The 14,349-nt window shown below is 46.2% G+C and overlaps 1 protein-coding gene across 1 annotated transcript in view; it reads left to right on the top strand.

Moving 5' to 3' along the window:
* The window catches only part of DTHD1 (death domain containing 1), a 41,997-nt gene extending 27,936 nt beyond the window's left edge, over positions 1–14,061 (top strand). Inside the window, exons 9-10 of the mRNA XM_077816172.1 lie at positions 12,877–12,934; positions 13,742–14,061. Coding sequence (XP_077672298.1) covers positions 12,877–12,934; positions 13,742–14,061 — 378 coding nt within the window. The remainder of the gene's footprint in view (positions 1–12,876; positions 12,935–13,741) is intronic.
* Positions 14,062–14,349: the final 288 nt, after the last annotated feature.

The following is a 14,349-nucleotide window of genomic DNA, read 5'->3' as shown; positions in this document are numbered from 1 at the left end:
TTTTTCTCTACCCAGTTCTATGAGGTTTACGTTAATCCTGTACAGTGGTTATACTACCATGTATCTCACAGGCACAGTAAACACAATGCTCATTCTACTCAGTACTGTTCATCTCTGGCATATTGATAACGCAGAGTGTGTGCATGGTATTGGTATAGGGATAACAATACAGCCCAGTCTATTTGTAGACTACTATTCCGGTTGTCATAGCCCCTCTGAAAGGGTCTGTCCTTTTAGCATGCATTAAGTATTAAAGCCCTTAGCACTATTATATACGTGGAGTTTATTTTTGCTTTCAAGATGCATCTTTCTTCCCTCTTTGGTTGATTGGGAACAAGAGTCACACTAGTAGTCAATACAGAATGTTGTTTTAAACTATTAGTACTTTGTACTTCCTTTGCTTTAGGATGAGATTTTCAGAAGCATTCAGCATTAGCCCTATACTGCTCCCACCAGCTTCAATGGGAGCAGAGTTACGCCAGCCATAGTTCCTGATCTTACGATAATTCAATTTTGCAAAGCAATTAAAATTAGTAAGCTTTTCAGTACCAAAACCAAAAAAACCTCTTCCCTCTCAGATGGTGAAAAGGAGAGTCTATCTGTAGAAGACAGACAGGAAAGTAAGTCACTTATCGTATCACTTAACAGCACTTCAGAATCAGAGCCTCACCCCTTGGGCACAGCTGTATCTAATTTGGAGTTCACTCAGCTAGCTGTCTTTAGGAAGGGAATTCATTCTTTTCTTTGAAGGCAGAGGGGTTCTTGTTTCCCTTGGCTAGTTCACATTGTATAAGACTTAGCCCTGGTCTACACTAGGACTTTAGGTCGAATTTAGCAGCGTTAAATCGATGTAAACCTGCACCCGTCCACACAATGAAGCCCTTTAGTTCGACTTAAAGGGGTCTTAAAATAGATTTCCATAGTCCACCCGACAAGTGGATTAGTGCTTAAATCAGCCTTGCCGGGTCGAATTTGGGGTACTGTGGACACAATTCGACAGTATTGGCCTCCGGGAGCTATCCCAGAGTGCTCCATTGTGACCGCTCTGGACAGCACTCTCAACTCAGATGCACTGGCCAGGTAGACAGGAAAAAAAACGCGAACTTTTGAATCTCATTTCCTGTTTGGCCAGCGTGGCAAGCTGCAGGTGACCATGCAGAGCTCATCAGCAGAGGTGACCATGATGGAGTCCCAGAATCGCAAAAGAGCTCCAGCATGGACCGAACGGGAGGTACGGGCTCTGATCGCTGTATGGGGAGAAAAATCTGTGCTATCAGAACTCCGTTCCAGTTTTTGAAATGCCAAAACCTTTGTCAAAATCTCCCAGGGCATGAAGGACAGAGGCCATAACAGGGATCCGAAGCAGTGCCGCGTGAAACTTAAGGAGCTGAGGCAAGCCTACCAGAAAACCAGAGGGGCGAACGGCCGCTCCAGGTCAGAGCCCCAAAAATGCCGCTTCTATGAGGAGCTGCATGCCATTTTAGGGGGTTCAGCCACCACTACCCCAGCCGTGTTGTTTGACTCCTTCAATGGAGATGGAGGCAACACGGAAGCAGGTTTTGGGGACAAAGAAGATGATGATGATGAGGTTGTAGATAGCTCACAGCAAGCAAGCGGAGAAACCGGTTTTCCCGACAGCCAGGAACTCTCTCTCACCCTGGACCTGGAGCCAGTACCCCCCGAATCCATCCAAGACTGCCTCCTGGACCCGGCAGACGGAGAAGGGACCTCCGGTAAGTGTACCTTTTAAAATACTATACATGGTTTAAAAGCAAGCATGTGAAAGGATTAATTTGCCCTGGCATTCGCGGCTCTCTCCCAAAGCCTTTGCAAAAGGTTTCTGGGGAGGGCAGCCTTATTGCATCCTTCATGGTAGGACACTTCACGACTCCAGGCCAGTAACATGTACTCGGGAATCATTGTACAACAAAGCATTGCAGTGTATGTTTGCTGGTGTTCAAACAACATCTCTCTGTGTTATCCTCAGGAGAGTGAGATATCATTCATGGTCTCCTGATTGAAATAGGGTGCTTTTCTTCAGGGGACATTCAGAGGAGCCCGTTCCTGCTGAGCTGTTTGCCTGTGGCTGAACAGAAATGTTCCCCGCTGTTAGCCACAGGGAGGGGGGAGGGTTGAGGGGGTAGCCACGCGGTGGGGGGAGGCAAAATGTGACCTTGTAACAAAAGCACATGTGCTATGTATGTAATGTTAACAGCAAGGTTTACCCTGAAAGACTGTAGCCACTGTTTTATAATAGTGTCTTTTTAAATACCACTGTCCCTTTTTTTTTTCCTCCACCAGCTACATGTGTTTCAATGATCACAGGATCTTCTCCTTCCCAGAGGCTAGTGAAGATTAGAAAGAAAAAAAACGCACTCGTGATGAAATGTTCTCTGAGCTCATGCTGTCCTTCCACACTGACAGAGCACAGACAAATGCATGGAGGCAAATAATGTCAGAGTGCAGGAAAGCACAAAATGACCGGGAGAAGAGGTGGTGGGCTGAAGAGAGGGCTGAAGCTCAAATGTGGCGGCAGCATGATGAGAGGAGGCAGGATTCAATGCTGAGGCTGCTGGAGGACCAAACCAGTATGCTCCAGTGTACGGTTGAGCTGCAGCAAAGGCAGCTGGAGCACAGACTGCCACTACAGCCCCTGTGTAACCAACCGCCCTCCTCCCCAAGTTCCATAGCCTCCACACCCAGACGCCCAAGAACGCAGTGGGGGGGCCACCAGCCAACCAGCCACTCCACCACAGAGGATTGCCAAAAAAAAAGAAGGCTGGCATTCAATAAATTTTAAAGTTGTAAACTTTTAAAGTGCCTTGTGGCATTTTCCTTCCCTCCTCCACCACCCCTCCTAGGCTACCTTGATAGTCATCCCCCTATTTGTGTGATGAATGCATTAATGTGAAGCAACAATGACTTTATTGCCTCTGCAAGCAATGATTAAAGGGAGGAGGGGAGGGTGGTTAGCTTGCAGGGAAGCAGAGTGAACCAAGGGGCGGGGGGTTTCATCAAGGAGAAACAAAGAGAACTTTCACACCGTAGCCTGGCCAGTCATGAAACTGGTTTTCACCACGCCCTCCTGTGCTCTTCTAACCGTAACCAGCAGCCAGGCAATTTGCCTCAACCTCCCACCCCACCATAAACGTCTCCCCCTTACTCTCACAGATATTGTGGAGCACACAGCAAGCAGTAATAACAGTGGGAATATTGGTTTTGCTGAGGTCTAAACGAGTCAGTAAACTGCACCAGCGCACCTTTAAACGTCCAAATGCACATTCTACCACCATTCTGCACTGGCTCAGCCTGTAGTTGAACAGCTCCTGACTACTGTCCAGGCTGCCTGTGTACAGCTTCATGAGCCATGGCATTAAGGGGTAGGGTCCCCAAGGATACATATAGGCATTTCAACGTCCCCAACAGTTATTTTCTGGTCTGGGAATAAAGTCCCTTCCTGCAGCTTTTGAAACAGACCAGAGTTCCTGAAGATGCGAGCGTCATGTACTTTTCCCGGCCATCCCACGTTGATGTTGGTGAAACATCCCTTGTGATCCACCAGGGCTTGCAGCACTATTGAAAAGTACCCCTTGCGGTTTATGTACTCGGCGGCTTGGTGCTCCGGTGCCAAGATAGGGATATGGGTTCCGTCTATGGCCCCACCACAGTTAGGGAATCCCATTGCAGCAAAGCCATCCACTATGACCTGCACATTTCCCAGGGTCACTACCCTTGGTATCAGCAGATCTTTGATTGTGTGGGCTACTTGCATCACAGCAGCCCCAACAGTAGATTTGCCCACTCCAAATTGATTCCCAACTGACCGGTAGCTGTCTGGCGTTGTAAGCTTCCACAGGGCTATTGCCACTCGCTTCTCAACTGTGAGGGCTGCTCTCATCTTGGTATTCATGCGCTTCAGGGCAGGGGAAAGCAAGTCACAAAGTTCCATGAAAGTGCCCTTACGCATGCGAAAGTTTCGCAGCCACTGGGAATCGTCCCAGACCTGCAACACTATGCGGTCCCACCAGTCCGTGCTTGTTTCCCGAGACCAGAATTGGCGTTCCACAGCATGAACCTGCCCCATTAGCACCATGATGCATGCATTGGCAGGGCCCATGCTTTCAGAGAAATCTGTGTCCATGTCCTGATCACTCACGTGACCACGCTGACGTCGCCTCCTCGCCCGGTATCGCTCTGCCAGGTTCTGGTGCTGCATGTACTGCTGGATAATGCGTGTGGTGTTTAATGTGCTCCTAATTGCCAAAGTGAGCTGAGCGGCCTCCATGCTTGCCTTGGTATGGCGTCCGCACAGAAAAAAGGCGCAGAACTATTGCCTGCTGTTGCTCTGACGGAGGGAGGGGCAACTGATGACATGGCTTACAGGGTTGGCTTCAGGGAGCTAAAATCAACAAAGGGGGTGGCTTTACATCATGGAGTATTTCAGGCAGGACTTCACAGAGGGTTCCAATAAGAAATGGTGCACCTAAGTTATTGTTCTTATTGGAACAAGGAGGTTAGTCTGGCCTCTGATTGATACATGGCTAGATTTACCTCGCTGCACCTTCTCTGTGAGTGACTGCAGTGTGACCTAGAGGAATCAGTCCCCTAGACGGGGGAGAGGGGGGAAGCAAATGAGTACAAAACAAATCTGATCTATTTCTTGTTTTGATCCACTCCATCTGTCTTTTACATCTTTGGCTGGCAGCAGACGGTGCAGAAGGACTGCATGCCATCCATATCTCTTGCCTGCCCGGCAGAAGATGGTGCAATATGACTGCTATCCATCCTCATCTCTTGCCTGCCCGGCAGAAGATGGTACAGTACGACTGCTAGCAATCTGTATCGCCTGCCTGCTCACCATAAGACGGTTCAATAGGACTGACTGCAGGACTAAAGAGAATGACCTGGTCAAGTCACTCCAAATTTAGTCCCTGTGCCCATGTCTGCCCAGGCGCTCCTGGCCGATGTGGCCAGGAGCACCTCGGACATGACGATGACGGCTACCAGTCATATTGCACCGTCTGCTGCCAGAAGGCAATGGGTTGCTGCTACTGTGTAGCAATGCAGTACCGCATCTGCCAGCACCCAGGAGACATAGGGTGATGGTTACCTGAGCGGGCTCCATGCTTGCCGTGGTACGGCGTCTGCACAGGTAACTCAGGAAAAAAGGCACGAAACGATTGTCTGCCCTTGCTTTCACGGAGGGAGGGAGGGAACGGGGGCCTGACGATATGTACCCAGAACCACCCGCGACAATGTTTTAGCCCCATCAGGCATTGGGATCTCAACCCAGAATTCCAATGGGCAGCGGAGACTGCGGGAACTGTGGGATAGCTATCCAGAGTGCAATGCTCCGGAAGTCGACTCTAGCCTCGGTACTGTGGAAGCACTCCGCCGAGTTAATGCACTTAATGCACTTAGAACATTTTCTGTTTTTTATTATTTAAAAACATTTAAATAAATGTTTGCATTTAATAATTGGGCCACACCATTTGCAGTGCATACACTTAATTTAATCCTTTTCTCCTGTTTTTGTTTTTAAAACTTTCAAATGCTTCCTTGTGTTCTGAAACATATTCTGATACAGATTTTTGTTTTCTTCCAATTTTAGTGTGTCAAACCTTTAAACCATTATCTGCTAACAGCTTGAAATGTTTACATAGTGGGTGTGAGATTCACCAGTACGCAGTGATGAGCTGCCAAAATCTTAACAACCGATTCCCTCCTCACCCCACGAGGGGGTCATTGCCCATCCCCGCCCCCCCGGGACTCCTGCCCCATTCAACCCCCCGCGTTCCTTGAGGCCCCCACCAGGGCCCCTGCCCCATCCACCCCCCTCCCCTGTCCCCCGACTGCCCCCAGAACCAGGCAGGATGGTCTCATGGGCCACCATAGTGGGTGCCCACCCCACCCCTAAGAGCCAGAGGGACCTGCCGGGGGCTGAGGTGGGGAGTCCCGGAGGTGCTTACCTGGGGCAGCTCCCAGGAAGCATCCGGCAGGTCCCTCTGGCTCCTAGGGTTGGGGGAGCATAGCTTGGGGGGGGGGAGGGAGTAGGGGGAGTGGCCACTTCCCCCACTGATCACATCACGAGTGGCACCTTAGGCGCTGACTCCGTGGGTGCTCCGGAGCTGGAGCACCCACGAGGAAAATTTGGTGGGTGCAGAGCACCCACCAGCAGCTCCCCACCCCGCACCCGGCCCCAGCTCACCTCACCTCCGCTCCTCCCCTGAACGCACCACCCTGCTCTGCTTCTCCACGCCCCCTCCCAGCTTCCCGCAAATCAGCTGTTCGGCAGGAAGCCTGGGAGGGCTGAGAAGCAGGCGGTGGCTTCCCGCTCAGTCCGAGGGTGGCGGAGGTGAGCTGGGGCGGGAAGTGGTTCCCCTGCGTGCAGCCCCCCCCAGATTACCTGCTGTGGCGCGGGTGGCCCTCCTTGCCCCCCTCCCACCCCAGCTCACCTCCGCCTCCCTGGGCCTGAGTGCAAAGCTGCCGCCTGCTTCTCAGCCTGCCCCGGCTTCCCACACGAACAGCTGATTTGCGGGAAGCCGGCGGGGGGGTGGGGTTGAGAAGCAGAGCGAGGTGGCGCATTCAGGGAGGAGGCAGAGATGGAGTGGAGGTGAGCTGGGGCCGGGGTGGGGAGCTGCCAGTGGGTGCTCTGCACCCACCAAATTTTCCCCTTGGGTTCTCCAGCCCTGGAGCACCCATGGAGTCGGCGCCTAAGGTGCCACTTTTGGCCCGTTGTTAAATTTAGAAGCCCTTTTAGAACCGGTTGTCCCACGCGGAACAACCAGTTCTAAAAGGACTTCTAAATTTAACCACCAGTTCTTGCGAACCGGCTCCAGCTCACCACTGCTAGTACGTTCAGATGCACACATACTTCAGAGCTTGTGAGCATGCGTGTTTGTTGTGTACTTGTGGCACCTTAGAGACTAACAAATTTATTTGAGCATAAGCTTTAGAGACTAACAAATTTATTTGAGCATAAACTTTCGTGAGCTGTAGCTCACGAAAGTTTATGCTCAAATAAATTTGTTAGTCTCTAAGGTGCCACAAGTACTCCTTTTCTTTTTGCGAATACAGACTAACACGGCTGCTACTCTGAAACCAGTTTGTTGTGTGTATCTTCTAGACTAATACATAGCCTTACTTCAACAGGCAGCTTTGTATATACACAGACTAATGCATTATTGTAATATATACATTATACAATGTATTGCATTTTCCTAATATTTTTATATATTTGAATGATACTAAAGTAGGGTGAAAAATAAAAAAATGGAATACTTTCTTTAAAAGCTCAAGAATTTTTCAGTAAAAAATCAGTTTTAACGGAAAATGGAGGGGCTTATATATTCTTAAATCCACACGTGCACCCATCCCCCAAATTCTGCTAAAACTTTCCTCTTTGAGATCCAGGATCAGTCCTAACAACACTGGCTTTTCGCCTTTATGGGATAATAAAGGGCCAATTTTCTTCCAGTTAGACAAATAAAATGCATTGCAATCTACTACAACAAAATATAGTTTGTTAAAATGACCATAACTCTTCTTACACTTAGATCAGTGTATCTAAGCTAAAAAATATCCAGTTTACAATAATGAGCATTCCTTCTATACCATAACTGCTTATTCTTTAACCACAGGCTTTTGACTTTTTCTTCTCAAAGCATGTTTCACATAAGGCAAATGTAGACATGACACTGGCATCTAGAGGATGTTAAATTTAACAACACTTAAAACATCTCACATCCACCACTATAATGTAGTTACCCCAGAATTGCAGTAGTGTAAATAAAATGAGAATCTGGCCCCTCAGTTCATGTATTTTTCTCTATAATTACTATTTGGAACTGTAAATAATTACCACTTTGCTCTCACAAACTCTGAATTTAATTTAAATGTTGTTTGTGGATTAAGCTTCATATTCATGAAAGTGAAAGACCAATAGCAACAATAAAGGAAAACACTGAGCAATTATCTCAGTACAGAAGCCACCATTATTTTGACCCACAACACTTTATACCAGCCAACAATATCCCCTAAGCAGACAGTTTGGTTGTTTGGTGACATGAACAAATGGGATCTCTTTTAAAATGACCCACTACTTACCCACCTGACAATATTTTCAGTTATTTGTATTCAGCTCCCCCTTAAGTGTGTTTAATTACAGTGATATGATAGTGAGTTAGTATGTGGTGAGCTAGTTTTCCCTCTAAGGCCAATCTGCATCCTGTAAAACTTTGGGGAAAAACCACGAAGCTCTTTACTGCCCAGAATGCTTCTTGCGCAATCTCTGCCCAAAAGAATATTTTTTGAAAGTTTAAGGTTAATATTACGCGTCATTTTTAAATTATGAGACTTTTAACTATAGCTAACTTTTTGAAAAATAGTTATGTCCCCCAACCCTCACCCCCAATTAAAAAAAACACCCCCCGCAAGAAATGCACAAGCTTATGCGTTTTAGATCCTAGTGGTGAAATCCTGGCCTCACTGAAGCCAGTAGTTTTTCCAGAGATTTCTCTGGGGTTAGGATTTCACCCTAATGCTCATTGAGAATAATTGCATAGGACAAAATTATTTTCACCAAGTTGGACTGCAAACCAATTTGAATTATTATAACTTCCGAGAGAGCTCTTTCTTTTACACCCACCTAATGTATTTTTTATTTAAAGATATTACTCGGCCTTATTTTATTTAGATTCAAAATAATAAAGAGATGCTTATCCAAGGCTGTAGGCACCGTAATACACCATTAAAAATACATGTAATACAATGAAATTCCAGTAGCATTAGATAGTTAATTCAACAGGAACCCAGCCAGCCAGAAACCTACAGAGACCCCTTTTCAGTCTTCCTTATTATAGGAAGCATACCCTCAGCAGATTTCTTTGATAACTTTGATACGTACACTGACCATTGGAATTCTAAATGTCAAAATCATTCTTCCTAAAAATTGTTGGATCCAAACCTTGTAACCCCTTCTTCACACTGAATAGTATCTTCCTCCACAATTAACCTTGGCCTTAATTTCTCTCTTCTGACAGCAGACCTCTTTGGCACCTCCATTATGGGGAGAACCAGTAATGGTGGAAATTAAATACTCCATGTACCCCTGCCTGCTCTGAGCATTAGCTATTTTCTCAATTTTAGTCAGAATGACACTGAGAACTGGCCATATCCCAAGCCTTAATAAGTTAAAATATTATCAAAAGAAGTTGCTGATAAATCCAATCTTAAGCAGAAGTTTGCAAACTAAGTTACGTTTTGGACTTTCCAGTGTTATATTCATTTTTTTCTTATTTTTCAACATAAAATTCCTGAAAAATGACTTTCTAAAAAAATAATGGTGTCGTCCAAACCATGACCATTCTCCTCACATTTATATTTTTATGTGCCACAATATCACAGAATATCACATTGGTATTCAGCAGCGCTACCCAGTGATGGAGCTATCTTGTTTTAACTGCATTTAAGAATTTTGTTGCCTACTGTGACACTCACCTCTAGTGGGTACCTCTTGTCAGCTGGATGTGATGCTGCAAGCTCTCCTGCCCCAGGCACCTCTGTAGGTTGTTGACCTCACTAGGTAGGTCTTCAGTAGCTCAGCCCTCCAGACAAGCCAGAGTGTAAAATGGATGAACCCCTTCCAGGGTAGGGAAAGTCCAACAACCTGACGGCCCTCACCAGGATGTTCAGCTCTGTTTCTGGGCCCTTTAATTCCAGCTCTTTGCTTGGGCTTCTAAAGGAGACTTGTCCCGTTCTCAGGGCTTAGGCCACTGCCCTGTGGCCGGTGGGGAGACTTGGGCCCAGGGACCCTCCTCACAGCAGCCACATACTGCTTCCTTCGGTTACCTGATACTATTCTCTGGGCCTTTTCCCATGTAGCCCCTTTGTCTTCACCTGTACCTCAGTGCTGAAGTTCTCAGAGCCTCTTCCTCCTCACTGAATGCAAATATCACCAAAATTCATCTACTAGTTCTCTTTTTGAGCTCTTGTGACCAGCAACAAACAAGCATGCACCAACCCAGGAACTGATCTAGGCAGGCTTTGCAGTTCCTTTTATCTGAGCTAGCTGGGCTCTGATTTGCTGATTCTGTGCAGCCTTTCTAGGCAGGCCTGGAGGATCCACCTTCACTGCTCCTTTCCTGGGGCAGGGAGTGGTAGGACCATGGGGCCTCCAGGGGGGAGCCTCAAAGGGCCAGATATACCCCGTCACATCTACCTCAACTTTTTCCTTTTAACTCAAAGAGAAAACAATAGGCCTGTTTCTGAACTCAAGTCTACTGGTATAAATCAGGACTAACTGCACGGGTGTAAAAGTGGAGTAAATATGAGGAGAAAACAATCAAGTGATTCCAAGAGGTGATTTCTCCCCCCCTCCTTCCCCCCCCCCCCCATTAGCTCTAAATCCCCATTAGCAAATTAAACTCCATGTTTAAATATAACTGCCTATTTGAGCAAGACAAAAATAAAGACCATTGTCATCTTGAAAGAAGAACAGTGCCCCCTCTGGAAGAGATTCTCATCCCATTTCATTTAATACTTTATTTTTCTAGCACTTTATGATCATTTTATATTGGTACAACTCCACTGACTGCAAGGGAGTTGCATTGCTGTAAAACTTGTGTATTACAATGATGAATTAGGCCCTCAGATGCATACAAGATTGATTGGGTTTTGCACTGCCATGCACAAAATCCACATTAGGATTCCTACCTTCTGGACTGCTAGCAATCAGCCTCAGAGTTGAGGCTAAACCTTAGGTGAGTAGGGAACTCATGGTTGTGGTGGCTTTTAGAATACATAACTCAATACCCATAGACCTCAGTTCCTTCTTTCCAATTTTTAAACAACATTTGAAGTCTCTCTTTTCAAAAGGTTGTTAACGTAAGGTCAGGTGGAGGCCAAGTCACGCAGCACCATGTTAGTAGTCCCCATATTGCTGTTAGAGGGAGGTAAGAGTAGGGGCTACATACCTCTAATTTCCCCATCCCAAGCAGGTAGAAGGGAGCAGGGAAAGGGGAATAAAGCAGGCAATATTTTGGCTCTGTTCCCCAACTCAGTGAATCAAGGGCAGTAGGAAAAAATACTGCACTTTATCATTGAGAATACAGACCATTGCTTATAATGTGTTAAAATTACATATTGCACCAGACAATAAAAGAGTAAGTGTCGCTGCAATGGTAGAATTATTGATTAATCTATACATCTGAGAAGTTTCACACATTTCCTCATGTACAGTGAAACCCACAAAACATGTTTATTAGAGTGTGCCCTTCCTAAAGTTTGTGCTATGAAATTAATAAGCCAACAATTTCTAGGTATGTGCTAGGTATCATCATCTTTGTAAACAGTGACACTTGCATGTATAGGTTGAACCTCTAGTCCAGCAGCCTTGGAACTAGAGAATTTGCTGAACCACGGGAGGTCAATGCAGAGTGCCAGCAGGTCTCCATACGTGCAGGAAGTGCTGCAGCAGCCCCCAGGCTTTGCGCCCAGAATGACCCCCTCCCTGGGGGCCCGGCCGCTGGCCCCAGATCCTCTCCTTCCCTCCCAGAGCTGGAACGCCGTGAATCAGCTGTTTATGGTGCTCCGGAAGCGCTGGGAGGGAGGCAGAGGAGTTGGTAAGCACAGGGCCACTGGCTCGCAAGGAGCTTGGTGCCGGTGGATGATCTGCACCCACTATTTTTAACCCGTGGCTGCTCCAGCTCTGGAGCATCCACAGAGTCGGCACCTATGCTGGACTACGGATGTTGCTGGACCAGAAAGTGCCAGATTAGAGAAGTTCAACCTGTACCAAGTGCATGTGGGTGCACAGGCACGTTTCTTTCAGTATCTGAAATTAGACTCCATTCCTTCATGTTATACACACACACACACACACACACACACACACACACCCCCCTTCATAATAGATTTGTCATATGACACATAGATGGCAATGTGAATCATATCTTAGAACATCTGCTACTGTGCACATCTGCACAAATGCAGCAACTTGTTCATAAAGGATACCCCAAGCTATATATATATATATATATACACACACACACACACACACACACACCTTTAATCTAGATCAGGGTTCTCAAACTTCATTGAACCATGACCCCGTTCTAACAAAAATTACTACATGACTCCCAGAGGGAGGCCAAAGCCTAAGCTCCCCGCCTCCTCTGAGTCCCTCTGCCCCAGGAGGGGGAGGGGGGAAGAGGAGCGCAAAGCCTGAGCCCCCTACTGGTGGCGGGGGTCCAAAGCTGAATCCCAAGGGCTTCAGCTCCAGGCAGGGGGCCTGTAACCTGTGCCCTGCCACCCAGGGCTGAAGTCCTCAAACTTCCGCTTCGACCCCAGGCAGTGAGGCTTGGGTTTTGGCCCTGGGCCCCAGAAAGTGTAAAGCCAGCCCTGGAAACCCCTTAGAATGGGGTCCTGACCTACCCTGGGGTCCCAACCCACAGTTTGAGAATCGCTGGTCTAGATAACATGAGTATCAGGGCACTGAGGCCCATAAGAACCCTGGAAAATTACTTGAGTAGCTAGCCAGTGCTGAAGCCCATGCTGCCACACCTTCACCTCTGGATTAGCTAGCTAGATTAAAGCTAAATTGGGCATGTCTACACAAGCTCCAAATCACACCTTATGATTGCAGTGTAGACATACTGTCAAGTACAGTGGGCCCATTGTCAGCTGCTGCAAGAGACATACCTTCAATTATTTCATTTGGAGTATGCTGATTACAGTAGCTTTGAATCTGGCCCAGTATGTGGTAATGGCATAAGCAGCACTCTGCTTGAAACGTTGATTTACTGTTTTCCACCCTCATATCCCCCTCCCCAGGCAGATTTGTTCATTCTCCCTCCCTAAATACTTTTTCTTTGGTAGCATGAAAAATTAATCAACCGGCCACAAAGCACAAAAAGAATTTCTACTGATTCATCAGGTAAGAGCTATTTTTTGCACTAGATGGGAGTTATTCTTAAAGTTATTTTTATTAAGTTACACTAACCTAGTTGGTGCCAATATTTTCATTTATTAAACTGACCCTTTCATAGTCAGGTCAGAAGAATGTAAATAAATGATATTAAAGGAAATGAAAAAAAAAAAAGGTTACTGAGAAACTTTAGCAGGGAAACAAATAGCTTATATAGTCCTGTGAAGGGGGTCAGCTCATCACTGGTGCCTCCTCATGGCTCAACATGGTGTGGCAGCCCTCTTGCCACAGAGGTCTGCTGCCGCTCGTTGCTCCACCTCTGCAGTGGCCTGCATCTTCCAGTGACGTGGCCCTCTGGGAGGAACCTTCAGGCGGTGGTTGTCAAAGAAGTTCCTGCTTTCCCTCAGCCCTTTCCTCGGGAAGGTGTGTTCTCTTCCCTGGTCTGTTGTAGAAAATATTTGAGCTGCTGCATTTTATTGCTGATTTCCTCTACACAATTAAAGTATAATGATCATTACTGAGTCAGGGAAGTTAATAATCAAAGTTTGTGCTAGAGTGTAAAATTACAGGCATAGACAGGGTAAATTCTAACTCTGCTTAAGTCAGGGGCAAAACTCCCACTGACCTCAATGGGAACAGGATTTCACCCCTAGTCTACAGTATGTTCAGCTTTGGAGATCTTTTTAAAAATTAAACATTTGTCTAGGAGAAGGCATCAGGAATAAATGATTTTATAGATCTTTTAAAATATATTTGTAATATTATTTTAAAAAGTCTAAATAACACCTTTTAAAGCATTTACATTTTGACTAACAGAGGCCCTGTGGGATAACTTGCTGTACTGGCTTGCAGAGGAGCTCTCAGAAGATAATGCATCATTGCTCTCTCTGCACCTGCCTATCCGTCGGAGCACTCTTCAGCTTGTTAGACTGAAGTGCCCTGATAATCTCACACATCAGATCTATGAGCTTCTTTGCTTCTGGAAAAAGAATCTTCCAAGATCAGCTGATAAACAGCGACTCCTATCTCGTTATCTTCGTAAGAGTGGCAGAAGTGATCTTTCAGAAGAGCTCAGGTTCAAGTGGGAGAATAAAGCATTCACTTGGCAAAAACACTGGTTTGAGATGGACAACTGAAAGACGGATTTCTAGATGTTTTCACCTTAGGAAACTTGTATAACTTTGTTCCGGATATCCAGTTATTGGAGCTCATGTTATTAGACTATCCCGAAGTAGCTATCACATGTAAGAAAACTACAGCTTTACAATAGAAGTAAGAGAAACAATTTATTAATTCTTCAGGTTGAAGCTGTCAACCACCACTTTTTTTAAGCAATTTAGAAACAGCAAAAGAATTACTTTGGTCCATTCAGGTTTCAGATTAACAGCCGTGTTAGTCTGTATTCGCAAAAAGAAAAGGAGTAC

This window comes from Eretmochelys imbricata, chromosome 4 (genome assembly GCF_965152235.1).
Source record: "Eretmochelys imbricata isolate rEreImb1 chromosome 4, rEreImb1.hap1, whole genome shotgun sequence".
Lineage (NCBI taxonomy): Eukaryota > Metazoa > Chordata > Testudines > Cheloniidae > Eretmochelys > Eretmochelys imbricata.
The sequence above is the reverse complement of the archived record's forward strand: the minus strand, read 5'-3'. Positions and strand labels throughout refer to the sequence as shown.